We start from the raw sequence: 17670 nt of genomic DNA, 5'->3' as shown, positions 1-17670 counted from the left end.
CCTTTTCACCCTTTTCTGCCCCTCGTAATTTCTTTCTTTGGGTTAAGGCTGATGATGGGAAAAAAAACTCTTCTCAAGTGGCTTACTCTCCTCCAACCCTAGTGGCTTTTTAAAGAGGCTGGCCTGTTTGGAAATTTTGAGGCTGGTTTTATACTGAAACCTTAATGTATGCAAATGAATCTCGTCAGTTTTGTTTTCAATGGATGGCAAATGTACAGAAGGCAGCTATCCATTACATGTCTGCTATCTTAGTGTGTCTTTCGACTGACTTGTCGCTGCCCCTGCATCCCCACCACTCCCAAACTCTCATATGTGGCATCTCCACACTGATCAAAACAAGGGATATTTGGATGTAATGCATGCAACTAAGCTTGCATGAAGCAAAAGCCTAAACGACCCTACTAGGCTTTATTTTAAAGAATGGCAAATATGTGGAAGGCACCTATCCATTACAAGTCTGCTCTGTTATTGTGCCTTTAGATGGACTTGTCGCCGCCCGGCATCCCACCACCCCCAAACTCAAAACTACGGATATTTGGATGCAATGCATGCAACTAAGCTTGCATGAAAGCAAAAACCTTCCTACCCTTCTGTGGTATTCTGCTCGCCCCCCTATGATGACACGATGCAGTTGGTCTCTTTCAGGTACTTTTATTGTCTATCTGTATACAGCCTGTCGTGCGTCCTGCTCCTCGCCCTCTGCCCTCCTGAATGCCCATGTCCTGCCCCTTGACCGGATGTGGTGTCTGGTGTCCCCTCCCCACATCTGTGACCCGAGTGTCCTAGTGCCCATTGCCAGGTCATGACACCTTCTAGGTGTATGCGTCCTAAGAAGACCCCCTCTTTTAAATACTTTGTATACCATTTGACAGTATGAGCAACTAAGAATTCTTAGACGGCGAAGAAGAAATGTTTGCATGATGCTGCCGGTGAGACGTCAACATTATCAAATGTGGCGTATATGTTCCTACATACCTTTCGGGAAACTTCGACTTCGGGAAACGTCATAGAATAGACATAATCTTATTCTCGACTCATATTGTACGTCAAATTACCATAGCCAGTTTATGTGATTGTTTGAGATAAAGGCCACTTTTCTTTACCAAAAGCCTGCATTGTGTCACCTTAGGGTGTGGTTGAGAGTGACAACAATGTCCCGAAAAATCAAAAAGTAGTCCCGAAACAATGCCCTACAATGCCCGCTGCGTAGGTGTAAATGTAGTTGTGCGCATAGGGAGAACTAAACATTTGAAAAGGTGTTAAGTATGCATGCCCTTGACAAATGGGGAGGACAAACAATGGAGCAAAGATTGTGCCAGCAAATGAGAAGCCTATGGGAGGGCTGTAATCCTACAATGTAGCTACAGCATGTCTTGGTTCAAGACAGCAGTGCGCACCCGTCTATATCCGAGACCTAAAAACAAACAAGCATTAAAAATGCAATAGGTCTTGTCTTTCATTAAGTTAAAGCCATTTGCTTTGCTATACAATACCATTAGCAAAGCAAATGGCTGTAACTTAATGAAAGGCAAGACCTATTGCATTTTCAATGCTTGTCAAAGCTTGAGGTTGCATTTCAGTCCCCTCACCAGTTCTCCAATGCTTGACATGTACAAAAATTGAATTGTTTTTGGAAAAATAGCGTGTACTCCTCTATTTCTTTTTCTGCCTCAAAAGGGCACCATATTTGCGAAAGTCTGCAAGCATTTGGTTAGACATTGTATACTGGCACAAATACGCGGCGAGCAGAGCTTTAAGGAGGGGAAAAGGAAAATGTTTTCACGTTGCAGAAAATACTGAACAGCACAACACTTTAAGCCGTCTGTATGACGGAATACATGTGGTCATTTTTTACATGGATAGGCTGGCGAAAAAACACAGCAACACCAACATACTGAACCATTCAGTAAAAGATTGGAACCTTTCAAGAGTTAAAAAGTATACATTTTGGAAGAATTATTTCTCCAGTGAGGTTCAAGCCGCACTGGGCTCCATGACAATGTACTTCATCACTTTCAATTAGGAATTAATCATAATCTATCACGCGCCTATTAGAATGTGATATTTCTATAGTTAGCAATTAACATTACAATAAAATCCTTGGCTACATTTCGGTCATACCTTCCCAGGTCGTCTAATATCAAAACACAGTGTTGAACAAGTGACACCGGTACAAATTAGCCCGTCCGTGTTAAGTCTGCTAGGTTCCCGTAGGAAGAGCACAGCCTGGGGTGGGGGAGGTTTGGGTCCTGTTGAAAGATGACACGCTTTCCTTCTAGTCTGCAGGTCACTGGTAAAGACAGCGTGACAGGCTCTCCACAAATGTTTAAATGGATCTTTTTGTTCCACTGTTCATAGGGGTGTGGTATACAAGTGTCTTCATTCACAGCGCCACTACTTTCCAACAATTCTGCTATTTTGCCAATGAAGCAGATGTGATGTACAAGCCCATTCGTTCATTCATTGTTAGTGCTGCACCTCTCACTAGTGCTGCAAGGTGACATGCCTCTACAGCGGCCATCCTTTCATTGAGGAATCCATTCAATTGAGGAGAAACACTTCTTGGCAATGCATCTGTGTGTGCAAGGAATCAGCCAGAAGGGGCTGCCCTGCACTAACTGTCACATTCATTCATTCTTCCAGTCACTCAACCCTTCATTGAGTCACAGTTTCAACATTTTCTGCAATACTGCGACCTGTTCAACAGGGCAGGCCAGTCGTTCGGTCACTCATTCCTTCGATCAATCATGTATCCATTCATTCATTTTCAATAATAATAATAAGAACTTTATTGCGTGATTAAAAAACCATTGCAAATACAATTTTTTTTAAAACGTATCAGAAATTCATTTAAAAAGGGGAGTAAAATAAGTCCAAAATGGGTTGAGGTGACGGGTGGAGCTTGCTGAAACGTTATGCCAATGAGGGATCACAGACTGTTGGCCCCTCACAAAGTTTTTTTGCTGCGTGATCCATGAACCTTACTAGGGCACGGTTTAGTTTAGTGTTCCTAGGGTCAAAGCAGGCCAAAACTGCTGCTCTACACGTTCTGATCATTTTTGTTTTCCAGAGATGTTTGAGGAGGGCCCGTCTTTCCGTCACCCGTTTTGGGCAAATACATATGATGTGTATTATGTCTTCTTTGTATTTCCCACAAAGTCGACATAGATCTCGTCCGTGCTCTCTTTTCCATTTTGGCAAATGAACCAACAAGTTAATGACTCCCAGTCTCAATTTTAAAAAGCTTAGTTTCGTTTGTGCGGTAAAGGATACGGTTAAATACTGCTGTGGGATCAACAAAGCATAGGATTGCAGGGTCAACCACCCATGACTTCTTTTTGCTAGGCGAGCCTTGTCTTCCCCTATCGAAAGTTGTTTTCTGCTTATTTTCGCTAGCCGTTTGAATTCCTTCTGACTTACGTCCATGCTCCAAAGATCCTTTAGGCATAGGGTTGTCAAACCTTTTACCCAATAGTCGTGTCCTGCTCGCCATGAGTTCGTAGTGAGACTGGCCCACAGGTGGTATCCTAGGCTGCCTTCCTTTGATGACCTCAATTTGTGGCAGCACACAAGAAAAGTCATGGCTCTGGCTAGTGGTTGATGGCAGATTCCCAGTTCCAACCTGATTTGTGCCGGTGATGTTTCAGCTGGTAGCTTGAACACTGATCTATAGATCTTTGTGATGATTTTGTCTAATTGGCCACTATCCAGACCTTTTAAAACTTCACTACCGTAAGTTAGGGTGGGAATGATTTTTGCCTGAGCAACCTGTATTGTTGGTGCGAAGGTTGGACCTTGTAGTTTCTTTTCGATTGATCCAATTGCGAAAGCAAGTGCAGCACCCTTCCTTTTTTTTTGTTCTTCTAAGTGGGATTTGTATTTGTCATTGTTGTTGAAAATGACTCCGAGGTACTTTTGACAGTTGGAATCAGCAATGCTTTCCTTGTTCAGTGTCCAAGACAAATTCTTAGCTTTCCCTGGACGGACCGCCAAGATTTTAGTTTTCTTGTTGTTGATCTGAAGCTCGTTCTTATTTGAGTATTTGGAGGTCGCGTCCAGGAGCCTTTGCATCCCGATCTTTGTTTTGCTCAGGAGGACCATGTCATCAGCATATAGAAGATTTGACAACAACAGACCCGTTACTTTGGGGGCGTGGGAATTAGCCTTATTTAAGGCTTCTGGGAGGTCAGATAAAAATAGGTTAAATAGTATCGGGGCCAGGACGCAACCCTGTTTAAGACCCTTTGTCGTCAAAATTGGGCGTGATAGTCTTGAGCCGTCCCCGATCTTAATCCTAACCCATATGTCTTGATGAAGGAGTTGTATGACTCTTAGAAGGTCAGGTGGAATGTTGAGTCTAGACTGCTTCCGCCAGAGCTTTGCTCTATTCAGGTTGTCAAAGGCAGCTTGGAAGTCGATGAATCCCATGTAGAGTGGGCAGGAACTGAACTTTGCTTGATCAATCAGGCAGGAGAGGGTCATAAGATTAACTGAGGTGCCGCTGTTGCTTGTAAAGCCAGTTGATTCGGAGGAATAACTGAGTTGTCATCCGCCCATGCCCTAAGTGAGTTAAGCAACACTCCTGCAAAGTACTTTGCTTCATTGTCGATAAGGGCAATGAGGCGGTAATTCCCCGGTAATTTTTTGTCTCCGCCTTTAAAGATTGGCGCGAGGATTGATCCCCGCCAAGAGGGTGGTATTGTGTAATGCTGCAAGATTGAATTAAATAAAGTGCATAGCTTCGCAGCCCAGAAAGTTACGTCTTCCTTGTACAAGGCTTGAGGGATTCCACCTGGACCTGGGGCCCTGTCCTTCCAACCCTTTTAAATCAGATTTCCAATTTCTGCCTTCTGAACTGTTTTTAATTCATTGCTGCTTTGAGTCACTCATTTGATAATTCCATTTTTTGATCATCATTAAGGCGTTCTTTCATTGGGGAATTTATGATGTTCGGATCAGGCACCCAATCAGCCACTATTTCTGCCACATTGTCTTTGAAGGGAAAAGTCTGGTATGAAGTATTTGCTTTCCGATCGTTGAAGTGAAGATAGAGGAAATCAACCCACTCCGACTCCAGTATACATGAGGAGGCGGCTTTAGATGCGCGCCCAGATACGCTATTAATTGTGCGCCAAAACCTAGCGGAGTTATTTGTTTTGATGTCTTGCTGTAATTTGGCCCAGAACAAGTTCCGTTGGTTTCTGCTTAGCTCACTTTTCGCTTTCTTGAGGTGGCTGCGGGCCTCTCTCAATTTTGTTATTTTTATAGGATCCGTTGGATCAGTTTTTAACGCCTGCCATGTCCGATTCATGGTTCTTGTTGCGGATTTTGTCACAAGATTCGAGCAGGACGTCTGCTTTTGCCCGGTCTGGGTTGTGTACTTTATTGGTTTCGCATATTTGTCGATAAGTTCAGTTGCAAATAATGACCAGTTGGTGATTATGTCGTCCAGGCCCCTACTGTAGGGGCTCGATTATTTGTTTGGCCACTGTTGCTACTTGTTGGAAGTTACTGAAGAAGCATTTGATTCGTTTTAGATTGATTGTAAGGCTCTCGGATGGCAATGCCCTTTCTTCTTCATGTTGAGTGAAACTGGTCCTTAGAGATATTTCTTGTGGACAATGGTCACTTTTTGTTCTACTCCCCAGACCATAACTTGTTATTTGGTGGAGGAATGAAAGGCTGACGAAGGTGTAGTCAATTAATGAAGTACCTTTCTTCGATAGGTAAGAGAAACGGGAAGGCTTGTCTAAGGGAAAACGTCAGTTGAGGGCTCTAAGGCCTAAGTTTTCAAGGTTGCCTTGAAGGAAACGTCCCTTTGGGTCGTCCTTGTGCCACCCTGGTTGGTCCTGCGGTGGTATCTCCCAGGTGCTGTCGTGTGATTTGGTGACCTCATTTTTTTGTAAGTCTGACATTAACCACATGTTAAAGTCGCCAGTTAGTAAGATTTCTGAATTGGGAGGTTCCGTTTTCACTCTCACTACTGTCGCAGTAGCTTCTTCTATGAAGGATTGCCTTGATGCTGTGTTTGGACAGACGTACGCGTTCATTAACATCAAGGTCCAACGTTGCCCTATACTAGAAGTGTAAGATATTCCCACACACTGGAGACTGTGTGATGAGCCCAGAATGTCCCAGGAGGCGACTGCTTTTTTTGTTGATATGTAGATTGCTAGGCCACTGCTCCCTCGTCCTGAATGATTCAGTTTATGAGCTGGAATGTGATGCGTTTTAAAGCCTTCTATATGCTGCGGATCGAAGAGCCATGTCTCTTGTAATAACAGTATCTCAAATTCCCGAAAGTAAGATATTGTTGCATTGTCCTCCAGTTTACTTCTTAGGCTGTTGATATTCCATGAACAGATCTTTAGGGGAGGGGTTTTGTGTCGGTGTTCCCTATTGGACTGTCATCGTAAGAGTTGAGCTGTGTTCAGTGTGCCTGCCAGCTAAGACCATGAACCAGCCTCTTCCCAATCCCTGATTAGTGTGGGCCCGTCTTCTCTTGATTTCCTCTGTTTGTGGTCAAGGGTAGGAGTTTTGTTGCATGCACCCCTAAGGACTGAGTACACAGCTCCCCTCTCTGCTCGTCTGTGACCGTCAACTTGGCTTGCCTGCAAAATGTGTGGGTAACCCGCTTCCCTGCCTGGTTGTAACTGTATGCCCCATTGCTTAAAGGTATCGGTTTGCCCTAGGATGTTATTCATTGCCTCTACGGAGCTCTCGGTGACCTTTGTGGTTTCGTTTGTTTGGCCTTGGCACGGTCCGATAAATTCTATCGAGGAAATGTCTTGTGAGGTTATTTCGTTTGACCGCCCTGTTGCATGAATCAGCTTTATAATGTTCCCCCGGTTTAGGACGTCGTGGCTGCCTTTAGACTTATATTCCGGGTAAAAGTAAGTGAAGAGGGCATCCCCACTTGTCACCGTACTGAGCGGCCTTGGAGTTACCTCTGATGTTTGTGCACTAGACATGTAAGCTACTTTTGTCGTAGGGTCCGTGGAATGGACATCGTTCAGCACGCTGTCGGGCCTTTCATTTTTTCCTTGTCCCACGGCCCCTTTGGCACTCGCTAGAATTGCGCCCTGTCGATTGTTAATACGGCTTGCGATGTGTGCCTGATTTGAGGTCATGGTCCCTCCGGGTGGTTTGTCATAAGGCAGGAGGTTTGACTCTGGACCTTTACGTTCAGCGTAATAGGTGTGACGGGGGGAGCCATGTGGAAGCTTGCGATTTGCTCTTTTGACCCACTGTACACCCTTTTTCCTAGAGGTGCCGTTGCAGGTGGAGAAGGGGAGGTACCGCTCTTCCTTCTTTCACTATCCTGCGTAATCAGTTTTTCTTCCCTTGAGGTTGTTGGCTCAAAGGGTTTTTTTTGATCCTCATCCTCTGTGGGTGCTGGGCGTCTCGTGGTGTTGAACATCGGGTAGAGGCTTAGATCTTGTTTACCCCTTCTCATTTTATTACGTCCTTTCCGCTTCCTTTGTCTTTTCGCCTTCCCCATGGGGTCTCCCAGCTCTTGTTCGATTACGGAAGGGAGGGTGGAATTTGCTCTGTTGGTAGCCGGAGAAGACTGCTGTTCGCCCGTTCGCCTAGCTTGCCCAGGTGGATCTTGGGGTTGCGAGTAGTTGGTCCCTTCGGCTCCTCTTTGCCTTGAATTAGTGGCTATTTTTACTTGTGGATCTTTACTTAAGTCTCCTGAAGGCGCGTCACTGCCATTTCCAGGGATAGGTTTTACTTTTGCTATTTCTTTTAGGTCTGCCACAAGCTCTTCCATTATCCCTGGGAGTGAGCTGAGTTTATCCACTATTGGTGTGCAGTCACATCCTTGTTGCGGGCGATCTACCACTTCTTGGGCCCGTCTGATCAAGTTGTTTAAATTTGAGATCCATTCATTTTCAATAGTAATGCTTCTCAGTGGTGTATACTTCCTTAGGGACATTGGGCAGGGTTGAGCTGTACAGCTATCTCCATCCATCCATCCATCCATTCATTCATTCATTCATTCATTCAAAGTAGCAGTATTTGTCAGTAGAGCCTCGCAGTGCAGTGCTCTTCAAGTCTCTTCCTTCAGCCATTCATTCATTCATCTATTCAAAGTAGCAGTAACTCGCATTAGTGCTTCCATACATGAAATAGGATAGTTTGCAGAGCTACCCTCTACTGATGTATTCATTCAAAGTAACAGTGAGCTGTGATCTACAATGCCATTCATTCATTCATTTATAGTAGCAGTACTTCTCACCACTGTTTCTAGGGTCGCAGTGGTACATTTAGGAGAGCTGTGCTCTGCGGGTGTATTCATTCATTCATGGTGTGGCGCTTCTCAAAAGGAAGCAGGCTGACTACCAATGTTCTTATCGTGCCATACACCGGTGCTTAGTTGAATGTTCCAAGCTGGGTGGGGTCCCTCTCTCGTGTCATGGTTGCATTGGCACAGGCAGGCCGCAAGCCGCAAGCCGCATAGATCATTACATGAAGGCCTCTGTGCCCTGGCGGGCTCAAACATAGTATCCCAGAGCCCGCCCTGAGCTGCATGCCCCTCCGACACAGAACTGGCATCTGTAATCGCTGCGTTTTCTGTCACTGACGCACTTCCCTCGCTCACAATGGCCTCAGGCGACCCTTCACCCCTGGCATCTATCACTGGTGACAAACTGCACACCTGAGGCATCGAACAGACATCTGGACGTCATGTGCATGTGTCTACATTAAATGTAGCCTCGCTTTAGCGGAGGTCGTTCTCCGCTTGGTTGAGATGCTGCGTCCAGGCTCATAGGTGGACTTCTCAAGCCGCCTGGTTCTGGGACGCGTCCCTTCCGAGCAGCTCAGCCTGCCTGTGGAGCCAGAGCCGGCGGCTCATCGATGAAGGCATCCACTTCAGACATGTATGTTTGAACCTGTCACATGTTGAAATTCGGTAAACTAAAAAGTTGGCTTAATTAACTGAATTGTCTTGACGTGCACTTTTTAACTAGTGGACACCAGAAAAGTGTTCATGTGTCGCGCATGTCTATGGTGTAAGGCAGGCGCGCAACACCCATTGGGCTCACGGGGCTTCAAGCCCAATCCCCCCCCCCCCCGTCGTGTGTGTCAGCCCGGGCTGACACAGCTTTGCGGGCTGGCGACGTCTAATTGCAGCCGCACCCGAGTACTTCACAGGTCTTTAAAAGAAAGTTAACTTGTAAATGCGGCTATTGTTGTGTTTTCACCCCTTTTTCAGCCCCCCCGAAATGTGGCTCTAGTTGCCCGCCTGATGTAAGGCATCGAGCACTACTTTAAAAACAGGTATTTGCAATGCAATAGAACTCGCATTTACGCAAGTTCTATTGCATTTCAAGTGGGAGTGCACGCGGGCAAAGAGTCACAAACGGGAGTGCGAGGGGTGGTATTGGTAGCCCAAAAAGTTACGTACTGCGAAAGTGGAGGGGATGAGCCACGGGAACAAATTTGTTTTTAAAGTACAGGGGCTGAAAGCCTCCGAAGGAGCAAAATGACGACAGAGGCATCAGGAGGAGGGACTTACAGGCCAAACACCAATCACAATGCAGTATGTATGATTAAAGCCAATCAAAAAGATGGGCGGAAAGTGGGTGGAGCTTCCCCCACTATGGTATATACAGCATCCCTCCACGAGACAGTGCATGCACTGCCTAGCCAAGACCTAAAAAGAATGGCTCTGCATTTGTTTTTTAATGCATTTATTTTGTGCAAATATATGCCATAGAATGTATAACTTTGAAACATTAAGAAAGATGCAAATATTTAAAAAAACAAGAACTAAAAGGAAGCAATTGAAAAACAAAACCCTGCCACTCAAACACACTAATATTTTGGCAAATGTGCATATGGGAACACGCAAATGTACTACTCGTAAGGCGATAGAGCTAATAGATGAAGTGTACTGACCCATTGCCACATGCTACACATATGTTTGTGGGTGGAAGCACAATATGAATGACACTTAGATCAAGGAATAAACAGGGCTGACCTAAAACCCCATCATGTTTTTTAATGTATGACATTTTTAAAGACTTTTTTTATTCCAAGAGCCTGGCGGAAAGGATAATCAGTGCTTTTTAAGAAAGGGGGCACATATTCTTCATAGCCACTTGGGCACCATTTTTTTTAAACCTGGCCGGTGAAGGTGAAAACATATGGTGGTAATCCCCAATAAGCCGATCCTCGATAAGCAAGTGGTGTGGGGAGTGAATTCCATTTTCTGGGTTCTCTTCCTAGCCTGTATGACAGACACCACTGAGTTTCCAATATGTGAGTAAGCCTACGGCTCGGCCACTTATACATTATATAGCATTGGCTGCACTGTGCTGGTTCCTTTTTCTATTATTGGCCTTCCCATATTTTTAAACATTGTTTATGGGGCTGTAAAGTAACCTGAACACATATGTAAGACTGGCACATCTAAATTTTTTCAGGATTATATGTACTTTTCCATTGAATGTGACTATTTAAGGAGTTAAACAGCACCAACACATGGCAGTGGCAGTGGACACGCACATTTTTAGGTTTGGCAAGGCAGCTTTAGCTGTTGCAAACCTCGTGTCACCATCAAAAAAATAACATAGACAATATAAGAAAGGGGCTTTGGGTGAGCACTCTACCTATTGGCTTGGTGACGGAATTCTCTTCAGCAATTGGTTTGTTAGAACCGTCCTTTAAAAGTATATCCCGGTTAATGGCATTTTAAGTTTAAGTTTAAGTTTAAAATATTTGTAGAGCGCAACATACACCTGTACGGTTTCTTGGCGCTGAGATAGCAAACAGCCTACTAGGCGGAGTCAATCACTAAGACATAAGCTGAGGAAGGGGACAAGAGGTTTAAGATCGAAAGGCCTGAGAGAATAAGAATGTTTTCAAGGATTTGCGGAAGATGGAATACTGGGTGAGAGACCTAAGGTGGAAGGGAAGGGAATTCCAGAACACAGGGGCGAGGGTAGAAAATTTGGAGCCGCCCTGTTTTTGTTTCCTGTACCGAGGGACTGCTAAAAGATGTTGGGCCGAGGAACGAAGGTCTCTGCCGGGGACGTAAGATTTGATGGCTGAAGATATGAAGAGAGGGGCCAGACCAGTCCTGGCTTGAAAAGCCATGCAGCCTAGTTTGAACAAGGCGCGTTCCCGGACGGGGAGCCAGTGAAGGGTTTTCAGGAGGGGAGAGGTATGATGGAATTTGGGGAGACCGAAGGCAAGGCGGGCCGCCTGGTTCTGCACCAGTTGTAGTTTGCGCAAGCTGTACTGAGGGATGCCATTGAACAGAATGTTCCCGTAGTCCAGGCGGAACAGGACCAGTGCGGACATGATTAATTTGAGTGCAGAGAAAGAAAAAAAGCGGGAAATAGAGCGGATAGTACGAAGAGTGAGAAAACAAGAAGAAACCACCGAACCTATCTGGGAGTGAATAGTGAGTTTGTCATTTAGCTTGATGCCAAGGGTCTTAACAGAATGGACTGGGGTGGGGGGAGGACCAAAGGAAGGGGGCCAAAATAGAGAGTTCCAGGGACTGGAGCAACCACCCGTAACCAGAAGCTCCGTCTTATCGGGATTGAGCTTCAGGTGGTTGAAGTTCATCCAGTCCCTGATGAAGGAAAGAGTAGATTGAAAGTTAGAAATAGAGTCAGAAGAAGAGGACAGATTAAAGATGAGCTGGAGGTCATCGGCATAGTTATATACCGTGACCTCCAGCTGCTGGAGAGCAAAGATAAGAGGGGAGATGTAGAGATTAAACAATAAGGGAGACAGAGAAGAGCCCTGGGGTACTCCGCACTGGACCTGGCAGGGGGTAGCTGAAAACTCCCCAAGATGGACCGCCTGGGTCCGGTCCCTCAGGAAGGAAGAGAGCCAGATGAGTGCTGAGCCTCCAATGCCCGCCGCCCTGACACGGGAGAGTAAGATGGAATGGTCCACCGTGTCAAAAGCGGCGGACAAATCAAGGAGGACCAGCGCCTGAGGTTGACCTACGTCCATACCTTCTCTGAGGGTGTCGAGCACCGACACCACCACTGACTCTGTCGAGTGCTTAGATCGAAACCCTGCCTGGCAAGGGGCCAACATCCCAATTTCCTCGACAAAGGAGCTGAGCGCAGAGGTGACATGTCGCTCAAGCACCTTACCTAAAAAGGGTAGCAAGGAGATGGGGCGATAGTTAGCCAACACAGAAGGATCAGCTCCTGTTTTTTTTTAAATGGGAACGATAGAGGCGGATTTTAGTGACGGAGTCACAACCCCTTGAGCCAGCGAGTCATTAAGGAAACTAAGAGGAGGCAGGGTACAGACGGAATAAATCTGCCGTAAGATGTGTGCCGGGCAGATGTCTGAGGGGGAACCGGATTTGATTTTGGGGAGAAGAGAGAGGAAAAGTTCCTCAGAGAGGGGGGGGAAAGAATTGAGAGAGGCTCGGGCAGGGGGTGGTTGGGGGTCAACGAAGAGAGGGGAGGGGGGGATGTTAGATTTGATTGTCGCGATTTTTTTCTACGAAGTAGGAATTCAACGAGTCGCAGAGTTTCTGAGAGGGAGGGGGCTTTAATGAGGTCCTGTCAGAAAAAGCCAGGTCGTGGGTGATGGCAAAGATCTCCTTAGGTTGATTCTCGGCCGCCAGAATTTTAGCCGAGAAGTAGGCTTTCTTGGTCTCTATGATGTTTTTTTTGTAAGTCCCAAGGAGAAGGACGTAACGGGACTTGGAGATGGGAGAGTAGTCCCGTCTCCATCTGCGTTCTGCCTGTCGAACCGTGAGCTTCTGCTCTTTCAGTTCTTTGCTGAACCACCGATTGGCGTCTTTAGGGCGCCTAATCGAGGTGCGCCGAAGAGGAGCCAAGCAGTCGCTTCCATTCGTAAGCCAAAAGTCGATGGCTTTGGCTTGAGCTGCGGACTCCAAACCCGACAAAGAGGGAGAAGAGGCCAGAAGTGAAGTAGTAAGGTCGGGCAAGTTGACCTTGCCCCAGTTGCGAGCCCATGAGTTTTTGGTATGAGTAAGTGTCTTGGTCGGGCAGAGGCTGAGGGAAAAAGAAATTAAAAAGTGATCGGACCAAGTGCATGGGGTAACAGTAAGTGAAGACAAGGGGCAGTTGAGAGACCAAACTTGGTCTAAAATGTGGCCGTGAATGTGGGTGGGGGTGTGGACAAGGGAAGTGAAATTGAGTGACAGGAGGGTTTCGGAAAATTCCTTGGATGAGGCGCATTCCTTAGGGTCCGTAGGCCAATAGTTGAAGTCCCCGAGGACCAAGACCGAGGCATAGTTGACGGCCAAAGTGCCAAGTAAGTCTTGAAAGGCAGAAAGAAAAAATGGTGTGGGTTGAGGTGGGCGATAGGCCAGCACGATGGCTAAGTGAGGGGAGAAAGAAGTGGAACGGACCACAAGGTGGTCAATTCCTCCCAAGGGGGGTGAGGGGAGAATCTGGAACTGGAAGTCAGTGCGGGCGATAAGGGCAACGCCTCCACCCGTTTTCCCGCCAGGGCGGTCAGCACGGATAGAGTAGTAGGTCGAGGGGAGGGCAGCCAATAAAGACGGAATTTTGGGGATATTTACACTTTTCAGCCTTGCTCTGCTTTGGGGATTCTGTCCATCAATCCTTCCCGGCTCAACCCTTGAGATGTTTAGCATTGTCAGAAGATGGTCCTGCAGTCCTATTCTTTTTTTCCCCTACTCCAGTCCACTCCGCTGAAGGAATGCACCACTGAGAAGGATGCCGAGGCTCAGTGGCCTAAAGAAACCTGAGGGGGCCCCCTGCAGGCTGCAAAGCACATGGGCGCACCCCCCTTCGGACTTACTCAACAACTCTCAGGCCAGGCTACTGTGCTGAGGTGGCCCCCTGGAGATCGCCCCCACCACTACACAGCGGGGGCCTTTGTAACTCCACTGCAAAGGCTCCGGAGAGCACTGGTGCTCTGCTGCCAAGTGACAATGCCACTTTATTGTTCATCTCCAGTAGAATTTTGATAATATATATCTGCCAGAAAGAAGTTGTGCTGTGAGTGTTACTACTGGAGAAGAGTGCAACATAAAATGAGCAACCAAGGCACATAAAAATGAAAATAAAGATAAAGGCAATGTGCAGGTAGCTGCAGTTATTTCTAATCGAAGCAGTGTTATTAGGTTGCCATGTTAATGGGAGGTTGGTCTAATAACATTTCAAGTTCACATCCAAACCCTCCAACAGCTTACTTCAGTGCACGCGTGAACGATCTTATCTATGCTTCTCACAAACACATTGGGAATACCTGTCCCGCTTTGTGAGGGAGTCTCGGGTGAGCATGCGCATTACGTACAGTACAATGTTTGAATGTCTTGCATGCTCTCTCTTCACTCCTCTCTCTTTCAATGTATGACAACGAATGGAAGAGCATCAGGGACGGACTCGGAACACAAACCAGCCCTGGCAATTCAACTGGACTGGCCCCGGGGAGGTGGATGTCGCCGTGGGGGTAGGGGTGCAGGGGGTGTTAGTTAGAAGCAGGACTGCTGCCTCGGTACCGCTTTAGCACCACTGTGCTGCTTTTGTTAAAGGGAGCCGATATTGCAGCACTGCTGCAAAACACAAGTAACAAATCCAGCAACACACTTCCGGTCTACCGGGAAAATGCCCAGTACCTGCTACGGCCAGTCAAGCCCTGAAGAGCATAGGCATGAACACCATGGGCATAGTTACCAAAAGTGTAGCAGGCCCAGAGGTGTTAGTGATCCTCTGGGCTCCAATTACGGCTGTATTTGTATACTATTTTACTACCAGGCTTGAGAAGATGGGCCTGTGAAGATCCAATAACCACGCTCTCAAAACAAAAGTTAAGTTATAAGAGGAGAGTACATTTACTGAACACCCCAGCCTGCTCTAACCTGCCTACTCCATTCCAGCTGTCTATCACATTCCACCTCAACATTCCAACCGTGTCATTCTCCTTCTCACCACACAACAAATTTCACATCACGAGCTGCCCACGAGAGGAGAATACCACAGGGTTCCTTGCCTATATGTGGTCTCACTGAACCCTCACTATGTCACAACTGCTGATTTGGCTTACCCTCATTTATGAGGTACAGTGGGATTTCAGGGAGAGGTTATTTGTTGGTCAGCCATTTATATTCATAAACACTTTACTGAAGAGCTATAGACATAAATTTAAATGCATAATGGTCTAAAATATCTTCATTTGTGTAGGGTATATTGCCAAACAATTAGTAACAAAGGTTTGAACAGTCTACTCAGCTATTTTGTGTTGACATAGAGGTCATGATTGCTTTCTTTTTTGTTAAAGATTGCAAACAATGTGGATTACAAATTAAAATACAAAAGCCTACCATCTCCGTTGCTCCTCGAAGAAACACATTTTGGTCTGTTTCTCACTCCATTATTAAAACGCAGTCTTTTGCCTCACCCAAACTAAACGCCTCTGTTTTGTGCCTAGATTGGCATTTTCACGCTCAACAAATGCCACGTACATTTAAAGTAAACAAAATCACTGAGGCAGCCAGGAGAAATTCAAGGCAGTGCCAGATTACTCTAACAGCAGGGTACTGAAGTGTGACCACCGCCATTATCCTGTCACATAATTAAGATCTCTTGGAGTTTAATTGATCAATTGGCAGGCATTTTCAAAACGAGAGCCTTCGAGGTTTGATCCTTGTATGCTAGTACTTGTAGTGTTACCTGCCCCACAATAAATCCTTTATTACAAGTTTAAGAATACAAAGTTAAAAAATGCAAAGCTTTCAAGATGTTCCAGGTGACATGTGACGTTTTTTCTTTGTGTCCTGTGCGTTTCATAAACAAAGGCAGTACTGACAATATTTGACCAATAGTAGACAACGCTAGAAATCTAAAGCTAGCTGAAATAGAGCAAAATGCCCCTACACTGAAACAATAGACATGCTTGTCTTTCATATATCCTTTAAAGTCTGTAGGATAAAACATTGACTGTTGTCCTTCTGTGTTAAAGTTGATGTCACTGCATGTCTTTTTCTTTGTCCTCTGTCAATGCCAAAGTGTAGTCCTACTTATAATTATATTGCCTGTCCTATTTTGATTTTGCAATGTGATCACCCTATATGGTGTGTGGGGTTAGTGTTTGGTGGGATTACTTTGAGAACGGTTAGTCCCCCTTTGCCCACGAGGGCATCTTTTGATGCAAAAAAATATTTTTCAGCTGTACTAATCCAATTTTAGGATTCAGAAAGTGTTTACGGACTCCTAAAATAGGATTAGAAATGGATACTGATTCGGTGTCTAGAAGGGGCCAGTTGTAGGCGATTCTACAAAGTACAAATCGATATGTTACATATCAATTGTTACTGAAGTTGAAACATTGCAAACGTTCCTGAGACTTGTTTTATTTATTTGTATTGGGCACTTGTTTGTGCTCCTTATGTCAAGACTGAAATAACCAAATAAAAGCATTTAAAAAACAAAACAAAAAAAGCTCCTAAGATATGAAAGGAGATGGTAAGGACAAGTTGCATTAAAAAAGAGTTTTCATAGTCATATTTTGAAACCTACCTCATCAATATGCATGAGGAAGGTCATATTGTAACCCAGTACGACTAAGAATTTTGTGAACTGACCTATTAGTACACTAGTTGGTTCATAAAGTTTTTACTGGTTACAAAGGAAAACTGAATCCAGATATGATGTGCCCAGTTGTTCATACATCTGACCCCTTATTACTTCAGGCTTAAGTTTAAAACTGGGTCTTCAATTCTTTTGAGCCTGTTGGACATTTTAGATCACTTTGGCTTTTCCCATTTAATGATTTACTGTGATTATTATGTGGTTACATGTGCAATACATTCACATTACTTTAGTTGTGTTGTTTGCATGAGATGTACTGATACATTAATTAATTTGGTGATTGGATATATGACCCTAGGATGCCAACTGTCACAGATGCACAACTCTCCCCCTAAAACAACATTCTATGAAGCTATGCTAATTTATGTACATGGTTCATAGTTTATATTTGTGGGGCTTTTTCAACCAGTTATGACACACAAAATCTTGAAACTAATTTTTCATCTGAACTATCAAGTCATAATTCACGTCAGGCTTACTTCTTTTCTATTCCCATCCACCACAGGTTCAAAAAGTTTGATAATAAGTACATTCGAAAACTTCTAATCCGGGAAAATCAGCCCAAATCAAGCATTGTTTCTCTGTATAAGAAGCTGGAAATAAAACAAGCAATCGAGATGGCAGAAACAGGAATCAGCAGAGACCCATCTTTGTCGTCCCTTCAGTAAGTCCATCTTTACATTATCCAATGTGTCCATCCGTGAGCTCTTTATAACTTTGTTGCTGTCACTGCCATTTGTAAAGTGCACACTTGCCACTAGTGTGCCCTCATTGTACAAGCTGTGGTGGGGGGGGGGGGGGGGGGGTTTGAAGGGTAATGGTGGGTGTTAGCCTCATATAGTAAGAGATAGATGTTGTGAGTGAGTGACAGAGATGTTCTTCACTCATGTATTGGTGGATGTGATGCAGCAACTTTACAGTGAACAGAACGGTTTTGTATGTATATATATTTATATATATTACATGTTTCTCCACTGAAAAGAATGATTCATCCAGGAACGGACACAGACTCAGGTTTAGTGCAGATTTCTTTGATTCCTCTCTAGTTGCATATATACATATATACAGCTCCACAAATAAAAACATCAGTGCCTGAATT

General features: G+C 45.1%; 1 protein-coding gene across 1 annotated transcript in view; it reads left to right on the top strand.

Annotated features, from left to right (window-relative positions):
• LOC144773146 (sodium/hydrogen exchanger 2-like) overlaps window positions 1–17670 on the top strand; it is a 622810-nt gene that overhangs the window by 515602 nt on the left and 89538 nt on the right. Inside the window, exon 8 of the mRNA XM_078658003.1 lies at window positions 17077–17235. Within this exon, the coding sequence (XP_078514129.1) occupies window positions 17077–17235 (159 nt within the window). The remainder of the gene's footprint in view (window positions 1–17076; window positions 17236–17670) is intronic.

Source organism: Lissotriton helveticus, chromosome 8 (genome assembly GCF_964261635.1).
Source record: "Lissotriton helveticus chromosome 8, aLisHel1.1, whole genome shotgun sequence".
Taxonomy (NCBI): domain Eukaryota; kingdom Metazoa; phylum Chordata; class Amphibia; order Caudata; family Salamandridae; genus Lissotriton; species Lissotriton helveticus.
This window is presented reverse-complemented; position numbering and strand designations above follow the sequence as displayed.